The sequence below is a fragment of the Malus sylvestris genome, chromosome 12 (assembly GCF_916048215.2).
Source record: "Malus sylvestris chromosome 12, drMalSylv7.2, whole genome shotgun sequence".
Taxonomy (NCBI): domain Eukaryota; kingdom Viridiplantae; phylum Streptophyta; class Magnoliopsida; order Rosales; family Rosaceae; genus Malus; species Malus sylvestris.
This window is the reverse complement of record NC_062271.1, coordinates 4,636,916-4,661,457: the sequence shown is the minus strand read 5'-3', so window position 1 is coordinate 4,661,457 and position 24,542 is coordinate 4,636,916. Positions and strand designations below refer to the sequence as shown.

General features: G+C 34.9%; 2 protein-coding genes and 1 long non-coding RNA gene across 4 annotated transcripts; 2 read left to right on the top strand and 1 right to left on the bottom strand.

Moving 5' to 3' along the window:
* Positions 1-6,960: 6,960 nt before the first annotated feature.
* LOC126593275 (uncharacterized) lies at positions 6,961-10,165 on the bottom strand. Of its 2 annotated transcripts, XR_007612907.1 has the most exons (3): positions 9,005-10,165; positions 8,025-8,390; positions 6,961-7,516 (listed from the first exon to the last, which is right to left on the bottom strand). It is a non-coding gene; the product is annotated as an uncharacterized LOC126593275 (long non-coding RNA). The 2 variants fall into 2 exon arrangements; XR_007612906.1 differs by lacking the exon at positions 6,961-7,516 and having other exon boundaries at positions 7,788-8,390.
* An 8,978-nt stretch (positions 10,166-19,143) lies between these two features.
* LOC126594261 (40S ribosomal protein S5-like) lies at positions 19,144-21,888 on the top strand. The gene is made up of 5 exons (XM_050260502.1): positions 19,144-19,289; positions 19,732-19,832; positions 20,770-21,041; positions 21,289-21,492; positions 21,611-21,888. Exons 2-5 carry the CDS (start codon positions 19,737-19,739, stop codon positions 21,663-21,665), a joined length of 627 nt encoding a protein of 208 aa, XP_050116459.1. The 5' UTR covers positions 19,144-19,289; positions 19,732-19,736; the 3' UTR covers positions 21,666-21,888.
* A 2,014-nt stretch (positions 21,889-23,902) lies between these two features.
* LOC126593635 (ribosomal protein S10, mitochondrial-like) lies at positions 23,903-24,235 on the top strand. Its single transcript, XM_050259729.1, has one exon. It carries the CDS (start codon positions 23,903-23,905, stop codon positions 24,233-24,235), a length of 333 nt encoding a protein of 110 aa, XP_050115686.1.
* Positions 24,236-24,542: the final 307 nt, after the last annotated feature.

The following is a 24,542-nucleotide window of genomic DNA, read 5'->3' as shown; positions in this document are numbered from 1 at the left end:
ATTTGTCACTGTGTAATCAATTGGGGAAAAAATAAATAAAAAGATTTTGGTCAATTATGGTAGTTGCTTAATTAAATAAAACCCCTTTTTTGAATGCTCATTAAATATCATAAGATTTCTTTTTGTTCTTTCTAATCAAACTTAAGCATATAAAAATCGATTTTTAAAAGGAAGATATTACAAAGATCCTTTAGATGTGGAATCATCACTCACTTGTCCCCACGTGGGACATGTAATTTTGCATTTTATTGTCAAAAAATGGAAGTGACTGTAACGGAAAGGGATCCTCCGGATCCCTTCCTCCTAATCTACCAGATTAGGGAATTTATGCTGTTAAAAATTGATCTAACGGCTAAAGTTATTATAATTTTTAAAGTGAACACCTGTTTGTAGCCGTTAGATCAAATTTCAACGTCATGGATCCCGTGATTTGTTGGATTAGGAGGAAGGGATCCCCTTTCTGTAATATTATTCAATTCACCAATATCGATATTTTAAACACTGGCCACAATATACACATGAATCAAGAATTAATGATTAGATACTATGGAAACAATAAGTTTGTGATATGTGAGAAGAAAAACTTCTTTATAATGACAAATAATAAAATAAAACATTTCACTAGAAAGAATAAATTATACATAACTTAATTGAAATTTTAGTCATAAAAGCAGCACAAGTGTTATTGAAGTAAACTAACATCATAAAGAAAGAAATTAAAAAAAAAAATTAAAGAATGTATAGTCTCATGGATATTTCTTGCAAACTTTTTGCAAATTGTCTGCAAACATTGGATATTTCTTGAAAATATCGAGGAAATTGATTGATTTCTGGAAATATCGTGGATATGGGGTGAATTTTAGACTTCATCCTTTTTTTCCATATCGTTCCCTAGAATTTTTGGATATTTCCATGGAAATATCAAGCATATCAAGGATATTTCAAACACTGGTTGTGGCTTCATATGACATTGCCTAACAAATAATTTTAAATTTCCATGTTTTTGAGCAAATTTCCATCATTTCCATCAAAGACAATCGATATCGATATTGATATATGATATATCCGTTGATATTTTCGCAAATTTGCCTATCGATATTTCCACCTATACCGATATTTTAAACACTGGTTACATCATATGTTTTATTTATCAACACCAACCCGAAAGCGGAAATTCGGCATTCACTCTATTGCAACATGTGTGTTAATTACACCACTTGACACACAGGGAGAAATTCATATAGGTATTGTTTGGTATGCAGACATGACGGGATAGGACGAGACGGAACGGAGAGGGAACAAAGATGTCCTCAGATGGAAACAAGGAGGAAGAAGAAGGAGACGGAGATGTTATAATTTTGTGTTCCACGGATGTGGAACGAGTCGTTCCAGGGATGAGGCGGAACAAAAATTCACCCAAAATTCGTCATGTGGAACAGCGCATTCCACCCGTTTTAGGCACACCAAACGTGGGACGAAATGCCTCATCTCACTTCATTCCGTCTCGTCCCACATACCAAACGGTACCATAGAGGCCTTGGTGGTCTTGAAATCCTCAAGAAGCCAGAAACAAATAATGGTAAAGGTTTTTCAGGGATTGTTCGAATATCTTGTACAAAATTCATTTGTGTTCATCAAGTGTTCAATGGAATGTATGATCAACATATATTGTCAACACTCGAAATGACGCGTCGACAACACTCGGCAATGGATCATGACAAAACTCAACATGGCTTTTCGGCAGAACTCGATAGATGTTCTGTTCTGCCAACATGCATGCATCATAGCTCGATAACATATAACATACACACCAAACACTCGACGAAATTTCCAACTGAAAAAAAAAAAATGGTTTTGTTTTTCATTTTGTAAAATATTAATGCAAAAACACAAATTCATCGTTCACATTGTTGCAACACAGTGTGTTAATCACATCACGTATCACATTAAAAGTGGTTTAGTCATTACTCATGGGCTTGTAGAAAGGAAAGTTCGATGCCTTTCCTTTCAACTCGTGCCAATGAAGAAAGAAGAAAGAACAAAAACTGGTTTAAAGCTAAAGTCTACCTAAAGAATAAATATAAGAAACCCAAATTTCAGAGGAACAAAATGGGGTTTTGCACCGATAAATTCAACCTTTTTAGCATCATTCATCAGTGGCAGCTGCTACCGACCGGTCACCCTTCCAAGTTATGTAGTAGGACCCTGTAGCAATAGTCGAAGTTAGGAACAAATTTTTGTTTTAATTTCTTTGGGATATATCTGGTAAACGGATTGTGTTTATCATGTTCGAAATAATTTTGTGTCATATTTGTTATTATAATGGGTTGTGTCATGTCAAACTCATTATCTTAACGAGTTTTTAAAAGGTGACCCAATCCGTGAACGGATAGTGTCGTTTCGTTTCGAGTTTACAGGTCATGCAATAAATTATCATGTCTAATGTCTAGACCTGGAAAACGGATCGTGTTCGTGTCATTTTTTTTGTCATACATATCGATTTATTAACAGGTGACTCGATAACAACCCGACTCATTGATGAATTGACCTGAAACATGTTATTTTCGTATCATTTTATATCGAGTTAACAGGTTGTTTAAAAAAATTTCCAGACCTACTTTGAAAATTAATTTAGAGACCATATTTATCAAAAAATGAAAATAAAAAAAGAACATCTTTTCCATTGGAATTTAGTTTTTATTTTTATTTTTTTTTATGTATATTTGATTACCCAAAAAAAAAGTGAAAGGTAGAGATGGGCTTGTTAAAATTATGCTTAGTAGGACAGATTTGGATCCTCTCTAAGGCAACTGGTCGGGATCCTCCTGATCAGTGCTCGTGGATTATTGGATTTTTATCCAACGGTTACAATTATTATAACTTTTAGAGGGCCCCCTGTTTGTAGCCGTTAGATAAAAATCCAACGGTCCACGAATACTAGTTAAGAGGATCCTGATCAGTTGCCTTGGAGAGGATCCAAATCCTAGTCGGACCATTAGGCCGATACACTAAATTATTTGACACTCGGCATTTGTTATGACATCACAAACTAGTTGTTAAGGGGGGGGGGGAGGGATCCCCTCCGGATCATTTTCACCACCAATCAACAAATCCGGGTCCTTGAAATTTAATCCAACGACTCAAGTTATTATAACTTTTAAAGATGCCCTCAGTTTTTAGTTGTTGAATCAAATTTCGAAGATCCGGATTTGTTGATTGGTAGAATTTGGTGAAAGGGGTTCATGTTAGCCGGATTTTGATCTAATGGAAGCCTAACTTTATTAAATATGTGGCCAAACATTGTTAAAACTTAAAACAAATTAAAAAAAAAAAAAAAACTAAATCAAAAGCAGAAGAACAAAAGAGCAACTCCGAAGCTATTCTATTATATTTTCTTTCTTTATCTTTTTCACTAAGGTGGTGTTAGACGATTTTTTTCTATACATAAATGATAAACGGTAGGCTGTACAATTTTCAAAGTAAAATTGGTGAGTCCATCTACTCTTTTTCATATATCTTGATAAATTTTGTTTTACCAATTTTGACCTGAAATGTTAAAACCCCGTGTTGTGTCGATGTTAACATAGATAGCTGTTATTAGCATTGCAAAAGTCTATTTAAAACTTTTCCCTTGTAAAAGTATAAAGAACAAATTGCAGTTTGATAAGATGATTTTTTTTTTGGGCGTTCTGATAAGAACTCCCTTTGATGATAAGAAAACACTTTGGTTTAATCCGTTGAAGTAGTCATTCTCACTTACTTGCTACTTACAGTTTAACACATGCGCATAAACTTGGGACAGGTTTTTACTTTCTAATATGGGACAAGGCCACCATCAATTCTTACCTCTTTTAGACAATATCTTTTATTTTTGCCTGGAAAAAAATTCCAAAATCTTTTCTCAAAATTCGACAAGCTGTACCCAGCAAGGGCAGTGAGAAATGGAATCAAGATCTCGTTTTATGGAACTTAGCTAGGGCTCCTTTGATTAGGGTCAAAGCAAAGCCTTATTCCTTAGCCATTGATTTAATACACACACACACACACACTTACGTACATATAAATACCAAGATTTTGTAAAGCAAATGTTAAGATCCCAATAGGCAACTACATAGAACATCTCATTTATTAAAAATAACAAAATACATGCATGTAAATGTGTTGATTTGAAGACAAAGTCATAAGATGCAAACTAAATTTGTAAACAGTAATCGATAATGGTAAACACCGTTCTTTCTTCTGCATTCGTTGTAATTTGATTTTGGAAACACGTTTGGTTTTTTTGGGGTAAAACAGAGTTTTGGTAAGCATGGCAGTGTAGGATGATCGATGATATGAGTTTGCATGTTATATAAATGAATTGAAGCATGAATGAATGAATGAATGTATAAACAGAGGGAGCGTTTGGCTTGCGGGATTTCTTTGGATATCCCTCCCAAACAAAAGAATCTCCATATCCCGGCCCTCTTGATTTCTCTCCCCCTGATTTGTTATCAAAACTGTAATTACATACTCATTCTTTATTTATTATCTTTATTTTTCTGATTCTTTTGTTAGGGTTACTATGTTTGCATGAACAACATCCTTTTTGTTCCATCACTTTGCTTGTGAATCAAAACTTCAACCTGTTTGCTTGCGCATCAAACAACCAAAGTTCTTGTGTCCTTTTAGCACCGTCTGCCGATGTGTCACCGCTCTAGCAATCCACCATTTGCATTAATACAAATTATAAACTCGGAATCCTCTACGGTGTAATTTTGTCTATGAACAGGAATCAAATCCACGCGAACTTGAAGCATGAAACTAACAATGTGACATAGGCGTCAGATCACCTAAGACAGGTGCATCACTTTTTGAATAACTACGCTGACTGGTCGCTCTAGTTCACCGGCTGCTTACCGGGAAATTTTCATGCGCTACCACTAATTTTAAGCTACTATTTTCCAACATATTGAGGTTGAACTTTTTGATACAAGAGGAAAATTCAAACTCGACACCTCGATAAAAGAAATAGGCTACGAATTAATTAGTTGGTATATGTCCAAACTTCACTCAAATTTCTTTGAGGAGTTATTATGTACTTGAAATTTAGCTACAAAAACATTAAAGTGCAAATAGCATTTTGCCATTATTTGTGTTAGTCTTTTTTTGCCAATATTTCTTCCAAATAATAGAAATAAATGAATTGACCTTTTTGTTATATGAATTTAGACCTCAACTTTCTTTTGCATTAATTTAGAATATTGAGGTGGTGGTTGGCTACAGGATTTAAATCCAGGCATCACAAGTTGCTGGTGTTGCATGGTATGATTAGTTGGTATTATTTGTCACTGTGTAATCAATTGAGAAAAATAAATAAATAAAAAGATTTTGGTCAATTATGGTAGTTGTTTAATTAAATAAAACCCCTTCTTCGCATGCTCATTATATATTATAATATTATAAGATTTCTTTTTGTTCTTTCTAATCAAACTTAACCATATTAAACTCGATTTTTAAAAGGAACATATTCCCAAGATCCTTTAGATGTGGAGTCATCACTCTCTTGTCCCCACGTGGAACATGTAATTTTACATTTTATTGTCTAAAGGTGGAAATTGACCGTTATATAATGATGTTCATGGTTTTAATATTACTCAATTCACTCATGTTACAATACGTGTTTTATTTATCAATACTGATTTGAAAACTCAAATTCCGTCTTCACTATATTGCAACACGTGCGTTAATTTATTTGTGCTCATCAAGACCTTTCGGAAGCTAGAAACAAATAATGGTAAAGGTCTTCCAGATATTGTTCGAATGTCTAGTACAAAATTTATTTGTGCTCATTAAGTGTTCGATAGAATGCATGTTCAACATATCTCATTAGCACTTAGAAGGAAGCATCGACATCCACAACAAGATGAGTCGGCAACACTCAATCTATCTATACAAAACTCAGCATGGCCTTTTGGAAGAGCTCGACATATATAGATATCAGTCGACATGCACGTATCATAACTCGATAGAATATGACAGGCATACCAAATGTTCGACGAAATGTCCAACTGAAAAAATTGATTTTGTTTTTCAATTTGTAAATATTAACGCAAAAACACAACTTCGTCGTTCATACTGTTGCAACACATGTTTTAACAACACATGTCACATTTAAAGTGGTTTAGTCTTTGCTCACGGGCAAGTAGAAAACAGAGTTTGATGCCCTTCAACTCGTGCCTACGAAGAAAGAAGAAAGAACACAAAATGGTTTAAAGCTAAAGTCTACCTAAAGAATAAAGATAAGAAACTCAAATTTCAGAGCAACAAAATTTCAACCTTTTTAGCATCATTGATTGATCAGTGGCAGCTGCTACCAACCGGTCACCCTTCCAAATTATGTAGTAGGACCCTTTAGCAATAGTCAAAGCTAGGAACAAATTTTTGTTTTAATTTCATTAAGGTAGACCTAGAAAACGGTTCGTGTTTATCTTGTTCGTGTCATTCTTGTGTCATACTTGTTATTATAACGGGTCGTGTTGTGTTATCTTAATGGGTTCTTAACAATTGACTCTATAACGACCCGATTCGTTAACGGATCGTGTCGTTTTATGTCAAGTTACAGGGTCATGTAAGAAATTTTCATGTCTAATGTCTAGACTTGGAAAAGGGTCGTGTTCAGGTCATTTTTTTGTTACACATGTTATCTTATCGAGTTCTTAATGCCTGATCTTGATAACGACTTGACTTGTTGACAGATTGACTTGGAAACTGTTATTTTGTATCATTTTATGTCGAGTTAACGAAATGTTTACGAAATTTCAGGGCCTACTTTGGAAAATTAATTTACAGACCATATTACCAAAAAATGAAAATAAAAAGAAAGACCATATTTTCATTGGAATTTAGTTTATACTAGCTGTTGATGCACAAAATCAGCGAGGACTTTGGTACAACAGAAAGTGTTAAGTTTGTGACCTTCGCTAGATTGCTCCGGTCACTAGTATGGATAAGTATGTAAATGGATAGAGATAGGGAAGCAAACACAAGATGTACGTGGTTCACCCAGATTGGCTACGTCCACCGAGTAGAGGAGTTCTCATTAATTGTGAAGGGAAGCAAACACAAGATGTACGTGATTCACCCAGATTGGCTACGTCCACGGAGTAGAGGAGTTCTCATTAATTGTGAAGGGTTACACAAGTACATAGGTTCAAGCTCTCCTTTAGTGAGTACTAGTGAATGATGTAGTACAAATGACATTAGGAAATATTGTGAGAGAATGATCTCTATTTATAGAAGAGAGTTTCTAGTTTCATTCTAACATTGACACGTGTCGTGTTGTGATTGGCTTCTGATGTTGACACGTGTCGTGCTATGATTGGCTTCTGATGTCGACACGTGTCGCATTATGATTGGCCTTCTGGTTGGAGGGAAACTCTTCTGGGTCTTTGACAGTATAACGTTGACTGGTGCTCAATAGTTTCGGGATTGGTCAAGTATGGTACAAACACTAGCAAAAATTGTCTGCGCGATGCTGCGAGTTTCAAATGCAACCAGTTCTTGCAATCAGTAAATATGGTTGCGAAATTGTCAATAGTAAAAAATAAACATGTTGGCCAGGATAGTCAAATTTTATTAGTTTACTCTAAATGACTTCAACGTCTCCAAAATGTTTGCTTCTAGACTCTTACATATCACTCAATACTTTTGTTAATTGGCCTTAAACTCTTAGTGAAAAAATTAGGCAACTCTAATTAACAACTGCTAATCAAACTACAAAAACAAGATAGTGTGCTTCAACTGTGTTCAAACATCTGAATCAATAGATTCAAAGGTCTTGATATGCATTATTAACCAAAGGCATCCATTACATTTGAATAAAAATTTCCCTAATGGACCACAATGCAAATACAATTTGAAAGATCAAATTCAAACATTGAAGCACTCAAGCACTCAAGCAATTTAGGTAATGCTTGAAAGATGAAATTCACACACTAAAACCACTCTGCAACAGATTCACATGAGTCACAGTAGGAACTTACCAACCAAAACTATACCACAGCCAAACGCTAGGTCCTTTCCATTAGTTAAGTAGATTAGACATAGCTGCATTAACATTGAAATAAGGGAAATAAATCAGTAATCTTAATTTTTTTAAGGAACTCAAAAATATTTCCCAACTTGCTTGTTTTCCTTGCATTAAAAATTATAAGCACAGAGGGGAATGGATGTGTCCCAACAAATAATGCAAAAATCAATAATAAAGATTTTTAAATAAATTTTGTGGTTAATGTGTATAGCAAGTGCATTAGAAAATCAAATCTTGAATATAATACAGCGAACATGGCTCTGCGAGTAGCCCACTTCAAGCACGATGGAACTCTGATGTGACTGTCGCATCACGCCACCTATAGAAAATACCAATTGATAAAGAGTCAATATTCAATAAGTTTATCTCACAATTATTTGATTTAAACTGATTCTTTTCATATGGTTCATCACATAAGGGGTTTCTGAGTAATCCAAACAATTAAGCTACTGGCAGAATTTGGAGATAAATCTCGGAACGGTATGCAATTCAATGACAACTGAAAGGGTTTAAAGGGAAGTAGTGGTACTGGTGATATTAGGATACAATCATAAAAGTATTGAAATGCTTAGCTTTTAGTTTAACACATTTTTCTTCTTTAGAGAAGAGGCAGGGGAAAGCAATAGGAACAGTCTGATAGGTTCTAAGTTTTATACATACATACATATATATACACACACACACCAATATTCATTGACCATAAAGTATTACATGCAACTCAAAAACTAAAAATAAGAGAGAGACTTGGTGGAAAACCCGAAATCCCTTACCCAAAAAACTCAATGTGCAATTAGATCATCAAGCTTCATGTCATATTGTTTTTCGTTTAAGAAACCCTTCTTCCAGTTCAAGTAATACCAATTTAAGTTTATATACCTTAAATATTCAGAATAAATAATTTGGAAATAGAAAAAAACATAAACATAATCATACCTGTAGAGTGATGGCAAAAGTATTATATCAGCCAGAAAAACCTTGCAAAGAACAAAAATTCCACAAAACTAGTATATTAGCACTTCCTGCAAAACCCCAAAATCAAAAATTGGAAAAATAAAATTTGATAACATAATACAAATTCGTATCTGTTAGAGTAGACTCCATTCAAATTAGAATAATTAGGTTTAGGATAAGAGTAAATTGCAGCAATGGTCCCTTAACTTTAACTCAATTGGAGCAATGGTCCTTCAACTAAAATTTCATTACCATTGGTCCCTTAACTTATCAAAACGTGCAACTATGATCCTTGAACTAAAAATTCATTACCATTGGTCCCTCAACTTTAATCTAATTGGAGAAATGATCCCTCAACTTTAACCCAATTGTAGCAATGGTCCTTCCAACATAACTCGTTTTGACAAAATTCGGACGATGTTGACAAAATGGACTATAGCTACACGTTTTGATGAGTTGAAGGACCTCAATTGTAGCAATGGTTCTTCCAACATAACTCATTTTGACAAAATTTTGACGAAGTTAAAGAAAATGACTATAGCTACACATTTTGATGAGTTGAAGGACCAATGGTAATGGATTTAAGGGTATGAGGGCTTGAGGGGTTTTGCGGTGGCTGTGAGCGAGAGAAAAAGGAAGCGAGGGTTGATGGCAGTGAAAAGGTAAACGGAATGGAGAGATGAGGAGAGGAGAAAAGAGAAGACCGTAAAGAAAGAAATGGAAACAGAAGGAAAAGTCGAGAAGAAAGTTTGAGCGGAGCCTTCAACGATGATCAATGTGTGGCCAAGAAAGAAAGAAGTGGAAGCCGAAAGAAAACATCGAGAAAAAGAAACAAAACAAAGGGTTAAACTATGAGCGACCCGTGGCAAAAAAGGGCAAAATCGGAATTTTGCTGTACCAAGCAAACAACAAAACGTGGGATTAGAAGAAACAAAGGGCATTTCCATCATTTAATAGTTCACGAACAATGAAAAATAGTGCCAGCCGAACTGAGTTTTAGTATATGTATAATGGGATGTGCTATCCATACACCTCATTTTACTTCTCACACATCTTTTGATAATTTATGTCCGTTAATCTTCCTCAATTCATTCGATCTGACGACCAAAAATTGAAAAGGTGTGTGAGAAGTAAAATGAGGTGTATGGATATCACACCTCATGTATAATATATTTGATTACCAACAAAAAAAGTCAAAGCTAGAGATGTACTTGGTTAAAGTTATGCTTAGTAGAACCATTAGGCTAACACAGACAAGGATCCTATCCGGATCTATTTTGTGGGGATCTTAAGGATCCTCATATTCTAGCCGTTCATCGTACATTATACGACCAGTTTTCGTCAGGTACTATTTGTATTTAATTTTAAATAAAAAAGTCAAATGATTTTTGGCCGCACGATGTACGATGAATGGCTAAAATGTGAGGATTCCTAGGATTCCCACAATTTGGATCTGGATGGGATCCAAATCCATGCTAATACACTAAATTATTTGACATTTGGCATTTCTTATGACATCACAAACTAGTTGTTAAGGGGTTCATGTTAGCCAGATTTTGACCTAATGAAAGGTTAAACTTTATTAAACATGTGGCCAAACATTGTTAGAACAAATAAAAAAAAAAACTAAATCAAAAGCAGAAAAACAACTTATATTTTATTTTCTTTATCTTTTTCATTAAGGTGTGTTAAACGATTTTTTTCTATACATAAATGATAAAAGGTAGGCTCTACAATTTTCAAAGTAAAATTGGTGAGTCCATCTACTCTTTCATATCTTTTGATGAATTTTGTTTAACCAATTTTGACCAAAAATGTTAAAACTCCGTGTTGTGTCGATGTTAACATAGATAGCTGTTATTAGTATTGCAAAAGCGTATTGAAAACTTTTCCCTTGTAAAAATATAAAGATCAAATTGCAATTTGATAAGACATTTTTTTTTTGGTGTTCTGATAAGAACTCTCTTTGATGATAAGAAAACACTTTGGTTTAATTCATAGAAAGTAGTCATTCTCACTTACCTGTTACTTACAGTTTAACACATAAGCATAAATTTGGGACAAGTTTTTACTTTCTAAGATGGGACAAGGCCACCATCAATTCTTACCTCTTTTAGACAATATATTCTATTTTTGTCAGAAAAAATTCCAAGATCTTTTCTCAAAATTCGACAAGTTGTACCCAAGGGCAACTTTGGGCAAGGGCAGTGGGAAATGGAATCAAGATCTCGGTAGGGCTCCTTTGATTAGGGTCAAAGTAAAGCCTTATTCCTGAGATATATATATAAGGTCTAATGATAATAACGATGAAGATAATTAAACCAAGGGCAATGATGATCATAATTGAATGAATTGTTAATTGAATTATTGGTAATTTGATGTGGAGGATAACCAAGATTAAATATGCCATGAAACCCACTGTTGTAAACAAATAGAAAGCATTGAACAAATGATTGGTCTGTGTTTACCTTGAATTTGAGATATTAGGTGAATTGACTGTGAGTAATGATTTTATGTCATTCAAAATCAGTTGTTATGAAAATATTCTTCATAATAAAAATAATGAATTCAAAATAATGATGCAAATATAATTTGAAATTAAGTTTTATTGCAAAACTTATACTGGAACTTACAATTGATTTATTGACGATTGAGTTAGCAAATAGAAAATGGCTGATGAAAAGGATATTGGTGCACGCAAACATCCTTGACATTTGAAAATTAAAAGTGTTTACAATTTTTTATTTCTTTGGGTACAATGTGAACTCAAAGAAAGCTTTTACTGAAAAATCTTGGAAATTCCAAACTTGAAGTCTTCTCCAACTGATTCATCTTCATATAGACTTGGAAAAGAAACTTGAATAATTGATTGCTTTACTGTGGAAGCACGAGATGAATGGTGAATTGCTTTTACTGTTAATGGATAGTGGTCTTGTTGGAATAATTGCTACTTTTACTGTGCAATGTGCAGGTGATTGAGTGATTCCTTGCAATGTCGGAATTATTGATGGAACTTTGTCTGAAAACTTCACATGGTGACTTTGGCTTCACATGGTGATTTTGAAAAGATGGTAATTGTCATGGTGACTTGACTTGAAGACTTTAATTTTCACATGGTGATTAACTGTGTTCACATGGCTTTATGCAAAAAGGTCTTGGGTATCTTGGTAGTCGACCCATTTGGCTGACTGTGTCTTTTGGCTTGCTGAGTTGGCTGGTTGCTATGAGGATGCGTCTAAAGATTCAGAGTCTACGACTTCTTCTTCTTCAGTATGGAGCATCACTGCTTCTGCAAATAATTGGTGAGCTAGGTCTTTGAGTTGGGTGGCTTTTTCTTTGCTTTTTGAGCTAGTTAACTTGGATGACTTGGCTCTTCCATTGAGTGATGATGATGGACTAATGCTTGATAATGATTGTTCTGGTATGGCTGGCAAAGATGGTTGTGCTGGTTGCGTCGGAATAACTAGAGATGGAGTAATGGGAAATTCTGTGAGGACCAGACTGATGGTCTTCTAATGGTTGAATTTATCTCACCACTTGACTAATCTAATTCTATTGACTTCACCGGTTTCGACTTCATGATCCATAGGACTTTGTATCTGGCCATGAAAATTGGGAGAAGTGTAATTCTGTAGTTGAATCGGCTTCTGTCAAATTTGTTTTGGAAACTAGCATAGAGGACTTGCATAAGCTCTTATGGTATGAGACTGGTTGTTGGGCCATGAATTGACCACCATTTAGGGAACCATGTAGGAAAATTTAATTTAAAACTTTTGTTAAAATTAATGAACCATGAATGACTAAAGTCTTCTATTTGATGGAGAAAGATGTTAGTCCATGCATCAATGTTAGTCCATGCATCAATGTAATCAAAGTAATTGTAATGGTTATTGAGAATTTGAACATATTGGCTGTGAAGGGGTTTGCTTTTGTAAATGAGGATTCCCCAATCTGATTTGGTTAAAAAATTTCCAATGTAAAAAGAATGGTAGAGGATTTCGTTTTCATGGGTTTTGTTGTAGAGATGTTTGATTGAAATTGACTCGGTTTCACTAAGAATGGCTTGATAGTATTTTAGTGTCTTATGTGGTACTGTAGGATGATATGGAAATTGGGTGGAAAACTATTTTGGCTAATTTTTTTGGTGCTTGTTCTTGATTAAGATTGAAATGGATACTGAAAAGATATTCACTGGGATTTTTCTTGACGTATGGTGATGTTTTGGTATAACTAACTGGTTGTGATGATGATGATTGGTATGTTAAGGTTGAATAAAGATTATATTGACTGACTAATGTTGTTTGGTAATTGGGACGTGGTGATTGGTAATTTGGCCTAAGGTTTCCTATTGTAGAACCTAAGAGAGTGAAACGGTTGGTAATGGCTAAGGCCGATGAAGAATCTGGGCCTGATTCTTGTTTTACTGGTGGTGGTGATAGAATGACTGGAAGCCTCATCTGATCAGGTCCTCTTGCTGTCATTATTCTCCTACAAAAATTCTATGGTTAGGAAATCAGGGATGCAATTTTGACCTTTGATGTATTCGATTTCAAAATAAAAATACTTAATATTGCTTGCCATCGTGCAAAAAATTGTTTCGATGCAATGTTTTGAACTTCTTTTTGTAAAACATGTTTTGCAGATTTGCAATTAACTCTGACTAAAATTTTTTGATTTAATAAATCATCTTTGAATTTACCAATACATAATACCATAGATAATATTTCTTTTTTAATAGTACTATAATTACTTTGTGTTGGATTCCATACTCCTGAATAGAAACGAACAATTTGTTCAGGAGATCAGGAGGAAATTGACTGTTTGATAATACCTCCATAACAATTTCTGAGGCATCAATTTCAACAATTTTGAATCAATTGGGAGTTGGAATGCCAAGATAAGGCAAAGTCTTAACATGTGATTTAATTTGTTTGACAATGGAAGTATGAGTATTGGACCAAGGTGAAGAATTTTCTTTTAGAAGATCAAACAGGAGTTTGCATTGTTGCCTAAGATGAGGATAAAATTCTGCAACATAATTTAAAGATCGTAGAAATCTCTATAATTGGGTTTTGTCAATGATTTCATCTGGGAACCACTACTACAAAATTATCTATAACTGGTGGTTCAAAAACCGACAAAAAACGCATATTACTGTCGGATTTTAAGCAAAATCCGTCAGAAAATGGATGCAGTGGTGGATATAATAACTGACAGATTTGCCAGTGTCAGAAAATGAATTTTCCGACAGAAACTACTCCCAAATCGACAGAAATCCTGTCGGTTATAGTCGACATGATATATATTTATAATAAATAACTAAAAGAATTTCTGTCGGATAAAACCAACAGAAAAGAAATAACCGCAAGGACTTTTGTCAGCTATAACCGACATGACATTTATTATAAGAAAAAAAAATTGTTGGATAAAACCGACAGAACATATATTAATAATAAAAAAAATATATTTCAACATTTTCCATATCCCCTGCATTCACCATCCGAAACCTCACCGGAGCTCGATCTCAAAAAATATTTCTACATTTTCCATATCCTCGTCGCCCGTTCGCTCTCCAAGTGGTTATACCTTCCAAATTGACAGATCAAGGCCTTTGAGATGTGTCCTGCCTTCTATCTAGGGGATCTCCAGTTTAAGCGTTCTTTCTCTCGGATCTGTCATGGTTTCGAGTGTTCTGCACACATACCATACCATTATAATTACATGTAGCGAGAGATCAGTTATGGAGACTAGTAATTTTACCCTTTCTGTCTTGGATCTGAGCCGTTTGAATGTTGTTCTTTATTTTCTTTAGGTTTCGTCGGCGAACCCACATCCTCGCAAATGAAGCAGATCATCATGAGTTAATGTTCCTTTTTTCTGAAAAAAAAAAATCAACAATTGTGCACCTATTAAACAAGGACAGGGATGAAGATTACCTTTGTGGGAAGATTTGAGCTTCAAATGTGCTACCATTTCCATGGCAGAGGCGTTGGTTTTGGGGTTTTTGCAAAGGAGAGTGCGTGTGGTTGTGTTGCTGGGAGATAGAAGGTCTCGCACTTGTGTGTGGCTGAGCGGCATAGGGGTAAGGGTCTGAGAGAACAGAGAGAAGGCGAGCTATTTTTCATTTTGGAAAGAAATGGGTCTGAGAGATCAGAGAGAGAGAGAGAGAGCTGCGCCATATGTGAGAAGGGCCTTAGGGTTTCTAAACGAACACTTTGAAATGGAGCATATTTTAGTTTTTATTTTAGAATCCTAAGGAGCTCCATACTCGGATGCATGACAAGTGTGCAAATCTGGAGCTTCCTTTATTTGCCCGAGCGAGGGTTTTGAAATGAAGCGGTATGGAACTGTTTGGCTCTGGGCTCAAGGCAGGAGACAGAATCCTATGTCTCTAGGGTTGCGAACTGAGATCCTCCCCATTGCTTTTGTATGTTAGGTTGTCTATTTATTTATTTATTTAAAATATTTGTTTATTTATTTATTTAAAATATTTGTTTATTTATTTATTTATTTTTAATCAATATAACATTTTAAAATAATAAAATTTTCATTTCTGTCGGTTATAACCGTCACCATTAACTTAAAAACCGCCAGAATATGTCAAAAATATTTAAAAAAAGGATTAAAAAATTCTGTCGGTTATAACCGATAGTATTTTTTTTATATCCGCCACTAAATATCCGCCAGGAATTTATGTCGGATATAACCGACATGATTTTCCTAATATCCGCCACAAATTAAAAGATGTGTCGGATATAATTTATCCGACATGATTTTTCTAATATCCGCTACCATCATCCGCCAGCTAAAGCTAATATTGTAGTAGTGAACTTATCTGCAAATTGAATTACTCTATCTATTGGTTGATATTGTATCCTAAAAACCTAATTTTGGTTTGGAATAACGTAATTTTGGTTTATGAAACAACTAACCCATTTGACTTAATTATCCTACCAAACATATTTAAGTGTCCAATGCTCATCTATTGATTTGGAATAAATGAGAACATTGTCAATATAAACAATTAAGAAATGACTGTATTGATTAAATATTTCATTCATGATGTTCTGAAATTCGTTGTGTGCATTTTTAAGATCGAATGACATTACATTCCATTCATAATGACCGAAATGACTGACAAATGCAGTTTTGTATTTATCATTCTCATGAATTTGAATTTGCCAAAATCTAGATTTCATGTCGTATTTAAGAAGATTACAACTTGACAAAGTCTTTTAATTAAGTCTCTTTGGTTAGGAATTGGATATCGTATTCATTCTAGGACTTCATTAAGAGATTTGTAATTAATGACTAACCTAGGCGTTCCTCTTTCTAATTCAGCATTCTTTTGGACATAGAAAGCAGGACAAGACCAGGGTGATTTGATTTTCCTAATGATTCCTTTATTGAGAAGTTCTTAGATTTTTGTTTTGCAGAATTCCATAACTTCTTGACTCATTTGAATTGGTTTGGCTTTTGTTGGAATTTTCTTTTCATTAAATTCCTTATTGTAAGGAAGTTTAACAATGTATTGTTTTCTATGCCATAAAGCATTGGGAATGACAGAACAAATTTCCTTAACAAGTTTCTTTTGAAAGTTGTCAATGGTTTGTAACAAAGATTTGTTTGTTAATTGTTCTTCGATTCTTTTGTAATTAATTTCTTCTTTTAAGAAATTAATTTGTTGTGATTTTTTGGTGACTAGATTGATGGTTTTCGAGATACTATCTTTTTGTAATTGTCTTAATTTTTTGAAATCTGTTTTTGTGCAGAACTCAAATGTGATTTTTTTGTCCTAACATTTTGGTGGTTATACAGTTATGGTGTACCTGAAAAGGATATAGGAGAGCTATAAATGGGAGACCTAAAATGACTGGGTTTGAAATGTTTTTTTTTTATCAAAACAAATGGAGTTTTAAAACAAACATTGTTTTGACAAACATGGACTTTTGGGATTTCATATTTTAACTGCATTGGTGACTAATTTGCTGCACTAAGAATTTATGTTGATTTATGGAAATACTTAGTGGGAATTAAACCTTCTTAAATACAATTCAAGTCTGCACCTAAGTCAATTAAGGCAATTATTTCTAACTGGAAATCTTCAATTATTATTTTTATTTTAGAATACCATTTCTGGATCCTAATTTTTTTGTAGTAATCCTAAAACTAGGTTTTCTGTTGGATTTTCTATGAACTTGGATTCTGATTCTTAGTCTGAGGAAGAATTATTGTGTTCTTCATCATTATTGCTAAAGAGTGCTTGTGTTTGGATACTACTGAGATGTGAGCGAATTTCTATGTTTTATGATTTTAAGGACTTAATTTCTTCCTTAATTTTGTTGACTTCTCTTTGTAGATCTTTGACCGTAATTTCTTTCTTAGCCTTGTTAAACCTTTCCAGGGTTATGCAAGACAGATTTTTTGGGCCACTTGGGGTTGACTAGTACTGGCTTCTTCAGGGGAGACTAACTTCTTAAGTTTCTTTAAATAAAATTACTTTAATTCAGGATCATTTACTTTGCTGATTAACTCGATAAGAAGATCTTCTTGTTCTTCTTGTTTATTGAGGACTGAAATCTTTTTACAACAAGTATCAGTGCATCATATTTTAATGTTGGGGGCTGAAAGACTACTTGAGGAATTATTGGAAGAAGACGAATTAGAACCTAAATCATCTTCGGATTGACTATGGTCTGTGTCTCTGAGCTCTAAGACTTGGATTAACTGGGTTTTCTCTTCTTCAGAGATTTTCAACTGGTTAATTGTTTTCATGACTCTACATTTATTTGCATAATGACCGAATACGCATGTAAATATGTTGATTTGAAGACAAAGTCACAAGATGCAAACTAAATTTGTTTGAAACTTTTATTAGGGACTTGGCTTGGATGTTTTAGTTCAATCACCTAGTGAAAATTAGATATGCTGTAATGACATTCAATGATTGTGTCAAATCGTTAATGGGTGATTGTATTAAGAATTTTAACGTACCCTACCTAATCAATAAGGGCAGAGCTAGAACTTTTTTACCAGCAGGCTATCACAAGCTCAAAGTCTAATAACCTTTCTTTCAAGGGAACCTGCAATGTAATACTGTATCGTTTCTTGAAAATGAAGATATGTAAACTTTTTGGGAAAAAAAATTAAAAGAGATATGTAAGAAATAAAAACGAGTATGTGTAAAGCATAACGCAATAAATAACGCCTTGCATATTCATATTGAATTTTGAATGGGCTTCAAAGCACAAAAACAAAGATGGCTTAAAATTCTAGTGCATTGGGCTATAACCAAAATGGACCTAGGCCGAGGCGAATAGACCTCTAAATCCAGTAAAATGCAAGCAAAATAAAAACCCAGTACATCATTCATAATAATTGGGGAATGATAACACTTTATTATGGCTGAGTATGAGTGAGCTGGGTCACCGACTCACCCATGCTAATAATCTACATCTTCTATTGTTATTGGCATGGGACAGTATCGTGACGGTGAACTCGTACTATACAAATTATTCTCCACCGCCGCATGCCCCCATAGGAAACAAAATGGAGAAAAACTTGGTCATTCCATTGAATCAAATTGAAGAAGAAGATGAAAAAGAGAAGGGTGGTGGTGGAATCTCTGGTATAGCCAATCCAGTCTTTGTTTTTTCTAATGCTGCCATTGCCACTCCTCTGATTGGATTCATTTCCAATTTGCCAATGATGCGCATGAGCAAAACAAGTTTTTTTAATTTTAGCGTAAATCTAACTAAATTATACAAAGATTTGGAGTGTATAAGTTAGTTGTTATGAGGTGTATAAAATAAGTGGGACAAGATTAATTTAACTGATGCCTATTCAATACTTAAGGGCACCAAACACCTTGTGCTAAATAGTCACTTTCGCTGTTTAATAAACGTGTAAAATGAGACGCATGTCTTATAATATAAGTAGACGACATGATTGATATGTCTCACTTTAATGCATATTTCTCAATATCCTTCCACTTACATCATGACATGTGATGTATTGTTATGGAACTTGTCCGGGTACATCGAAAAATCTCTCATGAGTTTGGATGGGGAAAAATAATTTCAAGAATTAATTAAAAGAAGTGAAAATATATACAATAGCGAAGGGTAAAACAGTAACACCAAAACCCAAACCCTAGTAGTTGACCAAAAAAAAAAAAAACCAAAACCCTAGTAGATCATTTGTATCCCGCGCCGTTTTATTGTCTTCCCCAAGCTCTCCCACCCTCCTCTGAAACTCCAACCTCCAGGTCAGTTTCATGGAATCTGCTACTTACTATGAACTTTTTAATTTTCTTAATTTTTTTTAATTTTAATTTTTATTAATGCTTCGCTATGTCATTGTTTTATTGAGAATTAAGCTTCAATTTTCAGTTGGGTTTCTGAATTGAAATTAGAGATTAAAGAATCGTAAATATTGTTCTTAATGTGATTAAAAGTTTGTGATTTATCCTTTTATTTTGCTTCCTAATTTTATTTGTCTAATTTTTTTATAACTTGATTTGTATAAATATATGGGTGAAGCCCCCGTAATTAATTAATTTGTTCAGCATTTGGAACATTTGAGGCAGGCATTGTCAAATAGTTATCAGGTTTCTGTAATCCCATTTTCTGGGTGAAGGTGTTTTAATCAAACTAGTGTTTAGAGCATTGAGTTTTCTTACGGTTGTAGCTTGAATTGCGATTGTACAGAAACCATGGCCGCTGCTGATGTAGCTGCTCCTGTAATGGAACCAACGCAGCCGCACTATGATGTCAAGCTCTTCAACCGCTGGAGCTTCGACGATGTCCAGGTTTCTGGCGTTTTCGCTTAAATTTTGTACTTTGTTTTTCCAGAATCTCTGATGAATTTGATGAAATGTGGTTGAGTTTGGTAAAAATAAGTTTAGGTGGATTGTAATTATTGATCGCATATATTTAGAGGTACATTAGGTTTGATGTAGACATACTCTGAGGTATGAGATAATGTTTCAGAGTGAACCGATGGTTGGTTAGCCCTCGAGGATCTGTGTTTGTCGTGTAAATCTTTGTTGGTTGCTGTCTAGCTTTTAAGATTTTAGACATCTGTGGCCTCCTTTTGTTTCTTAGATGCGCCGTACGTATAAGTTTGTTCTTGTCACATGTATTTGATGCCGTAAAAGTGTATGTACAGTTTAGTTAATTTCGTATATATGTTGATTCTCTTCATGACCATTGATTGTTGCTATCGATTAATTGGTAATTATGTGTCAAGTTGGGATCCGGTAACACACACATTTGACTCATATTTTTGTGGGGCACACTCCGTAATGTGTTTAAACGATCCAACTGTCTATCTTTTATGTCTTACCTCAAAGATCATCCAATTGTCTGTCTTGTATGTCTTACCTCAAAGTTCATTTCTACCAAAAAGTACCCAAATTGTAACCATATGACCGTTGGCTTAAATTTAGTGTTTCTTTGTAGATCTCGATTCGTCTATTTTCTTCACTACAAATGTATGTCTTAATGGTTTTGGATTTGTCTATTTTCTTAAAATGAATGATCTATGAATGATGTACTTACATATATATGGTTTGGATGGTTGAAATACATTACAAAATGGACCCTAGAAAATGGGTGACAAAATGTGTGTTAAAAGCATGTGTCCTCGGACCCTAATCCTGTGATAAATTTCATTTTTTTGTTGAATATATTGATTAATTTGTTATACTCACGGCTGCTAATTATAATATGAATTGCCACTTTTAGGTCAGTGACATTTCACTGGCGGATTACATTGGAGTTGCACCTTCCAAGCATGCAACTTATGTACCTCACACTGCTGGAAGATACTCGGTAAAACGATTCAGGAAAGCTCAGTGCCCTATTGTGGAGAGGCTTACAAACTCACTCATGATGCACGGGAGAAACAATGGAAAGAAACTTATGGCTGTCAGGATTATTAGGCACGCGATGGAAATTATCCATTTGCTAACTGATCTGAACCCAATCCAAGTTATTGTTGATGCTGTTGTTAACAGGTACAGACGCCAATAAGTTAATATCTTTCTCATAGTAATAATATATGTTGCCCTCTGTCCCTTGTTTGATGCTTAAGGGGAAGCTTATGTGCCCTTTAGTATAGTTTTCCTGATTACATGTTGATTTTTACATCTGTTGGGAACTTGGGATTACGAAGGATGTGACCTTTCTTCTTCTTTCAGTTCTATATTTGCATATCCTTGTTTTTTGTTTCCTCATGCTGTGTGTCTTCTTTCTGCCGATCAGTGGTCCACGTGAAGATGCAACTCGTATTGGATCTGCTGGAGTTGTTAGGCGTCAAGCTGTGGATATCTCACCTTTGAGACGTGTAAATCAGGCTATCTATCTCCTCACAACTGGTGCTCGTGAGTCTGCTTTCAGGAACGTCAAAACTATTGCTGAGTGTTTGGCTGATGAGCTTATTAATGCTGCCAAAGGTTCCTCTAACAGGTACTGTGCTTATTTGCCTATTACATGTTATTTTCTCCAAAGTTATTTACAGTCCGATTGCATTTCTTTCCCTTTTTTATTGTTTGTTCGCTGACGATTGGTGGTGTTTTTTGTGCAGTTATGCAATCAAGAAGAAGGATGAGATTGAAAGAGTTGCCAAGGCTAACCGTTAAGAGGCTGCGAGAAAAATTTATGCAGGGAGGAGAATTTTGTACGCGTATTTGTTTTTTGCCCATTATTTAGAATTTTTCGGATATACCCTTGAATGCGAGACACGTCTCTGTCCTTTTATGTTACGAAACCAGTCATCTGTTAGTATGGATCCTGTAATTTTATACCGTTGGATGCGGTTGATTTGATCCTTAATTCAAATTATGCAATCTCATTGACACTCTACACATGTTTCGAACTTTTGATGTATCGTTTGCACTAATGGCAACCCTCCATGGATATCATTACTTGGAGACTCACCTGATTCTTTTAGAGGGGTTGCCATGGTGGAAGCACACTTATCTTCTCCGTTAGCAGCCTTCTGGAGACAAAGTTGTACTCAACCGGAAAGTTGTCGTCGGACAGCGAAAAATCACTGAAAGAATCAGAAGAAGTCAATTGCATTTGCATATGCCATTGGTTTGATGTCTGGACGTGGCACTCCGAGAAAGTAACAATGTGAGGCTTCAAACTCATATCCCTCATCCTTCACTTGGTGAGATCGCATTTTCCTGCGTCCCGTCGCCACCAAAAGAAACACCTACACCTCGCCTGCTCGGACCTCTTCCAGGCCTAGCTTGTGGATCACTCCACAGAAAACCACACATAAACCCTTCCTCCGGAGGTTCACCAAAACCGATTAATCGCTCTAATGTCGCTCAATTTCACTCCATCAACGCTGAAAAGACCGCCATGGGTTACAAAAACCTTACTGTTGATTACATGAATGCTTCAATGTAATCAACATCTGACGGTACAGCACCATATGACCATCAAGATGGAGAACCATATTAGTGTGTCGGAAACACGAACAGATACGCCAAGTGTCATAATACAAGTGGTTGGATACTTGAAAAAAAAATTCAACCACTTATATTATAACACCTAATACCAGATCGTATTTTCAACACACTGAAAAATCTCATATGCAAATAGTGATTATATTAACTACATGCGAGTATTTTAGTCAAATCTCAAAATTAAATTAGGGTGAAAGTTTAGACGCCAATTCTTAACTTTAGTTTCATTTTTCTTAATCCACGTGGCTTTATTAAATTATACATGTGGGGCTCACATGTGAGCCACATCATATTTTCTTTTGGTCGAATAAGCATTACTAAATTTACGTTTGGTTAACGGGTTCTTCTACCCTGCGCCGTTCCCTTGTGCTCACCGATTCAGCGCGCCCCTCCCTCCCGGCGCCATTTTCTTGTCGCCCGCCGTCTGAAACTCCCGCATCCAGGTTAGGGTTTATCTCTCTCGCCCATCTCTGCAACTTCCCGCCCTGATAGCTTATCCTTGTCATGACATTTATTTATTTTTAATTCCAGTTCTTAATTCTTTGTTAAAGTTGTTTTGTTTATAAGAATTTGGCTTGAATTTCAGTTAGGTTCCTGAATTGAATAAGATAAGTATTGGACTTTGTAGGACTGATTTAGTGATTCATATCCTTTTTCTCCTTTCATTTTTCTTGCTAATTTTATTTATCTGATTTTTATAACTTGATTTGTAGAAACATATGGAAAAATTCGAGCAAATGTCATATAAAGATCACATTTTTAATCTAAATTTGTGGTTATATTGATATATCACTTCTCAAAAGGGAGTAGGATTACAAAACAGTTAATATGGTATTGCTTGATTTTTAGTTACTGCCATTACCAAATGTTAACGCGACACAGTACTGAGCGCAATGGCGTTCTAGAATTCATATAGCCGACTCCACTTAGTGGGAAAAGGCTTTGTTGTTGTTGTTGTTGTATTACCAAATGTTAACCATTTTTTCTTGGTTCTTGTTAGACAATGAGGTAGGATGCAACGTTCACAGTACGAAAATGCGTCGAAAGTTATGACTTGTGATATTGTTTTCAACCTTGATCCTTGAATGAAATACCGTTAGTTAAGATTTAATTTTTGGCGTTCAATGTCCCGAGCTAAATTCTTGGTTTCACCACTGTTTTCGATACTTGTCAAAGGATGATTTGTTGAAAATTGTGATAGATATGTATATGCTCTGATTTGTGAGTTTATTTTCATTTCATATCCCAGCATTTATCACGAAATTTCCAGATTGGATATAAATTTTTGTTCTTTTATATTTAAATCATTATCTACCTTGTGTCATGGTGATTTCTATGACTAAGATTGTTTAGTAATTGTTAAAGGCCTCGTCCAAGGAGAAAGACCGTCACCTAAAGTAATGGCCGCCAAGATATGCATAGCCATTCGATCATTTGGTCGCCCATTGACGGAAAACATCAACTGGGGACTTCCACCTTACACAAGGAAGATTGCACTGCCGGAATCAAGAGTCTTGTACACTGTGTTACGATCACCTCATGTTGATAAAAAGTCCAGAGAACAGTTTGAAATGAATGTCAAGAAACAGTTTCTGGTCATAAACACAGAAACACATGAGTTGCAAAAGAAGTTCTTTTGGTTAAAGCGCCAGCGCATATTTGGAGCCCAATACGAACTCCGATTTTCTTGCAAGACACGCTTGGACAAGGAAAAACTCCAGAGATTGCTTTGAAGTAAGATCCGTGCATTGACCCCAACTGCTGGATGGTTCTGGTTTTGTTTTGATAGGAAGAGGAGATGAAAAAAAGGTGCACTTCAAATGTTAACGAAGATTGGTTGATCTCTAATAAGTTCTGTACGCTTATGTTTTGGTTTTAGCAGATAGGATGACAATTCGGAATCGCTTTTGGTTACAGTAGAATTTGTTTACTTGTTATTGTGCAATGATTCAACACTTTATATTTCAGCTTGGGTTTGGATGTTTCACAGACTATTTTGCTTTTTATCAACAAATAATCGCATCATTCTCTAACTAGCCT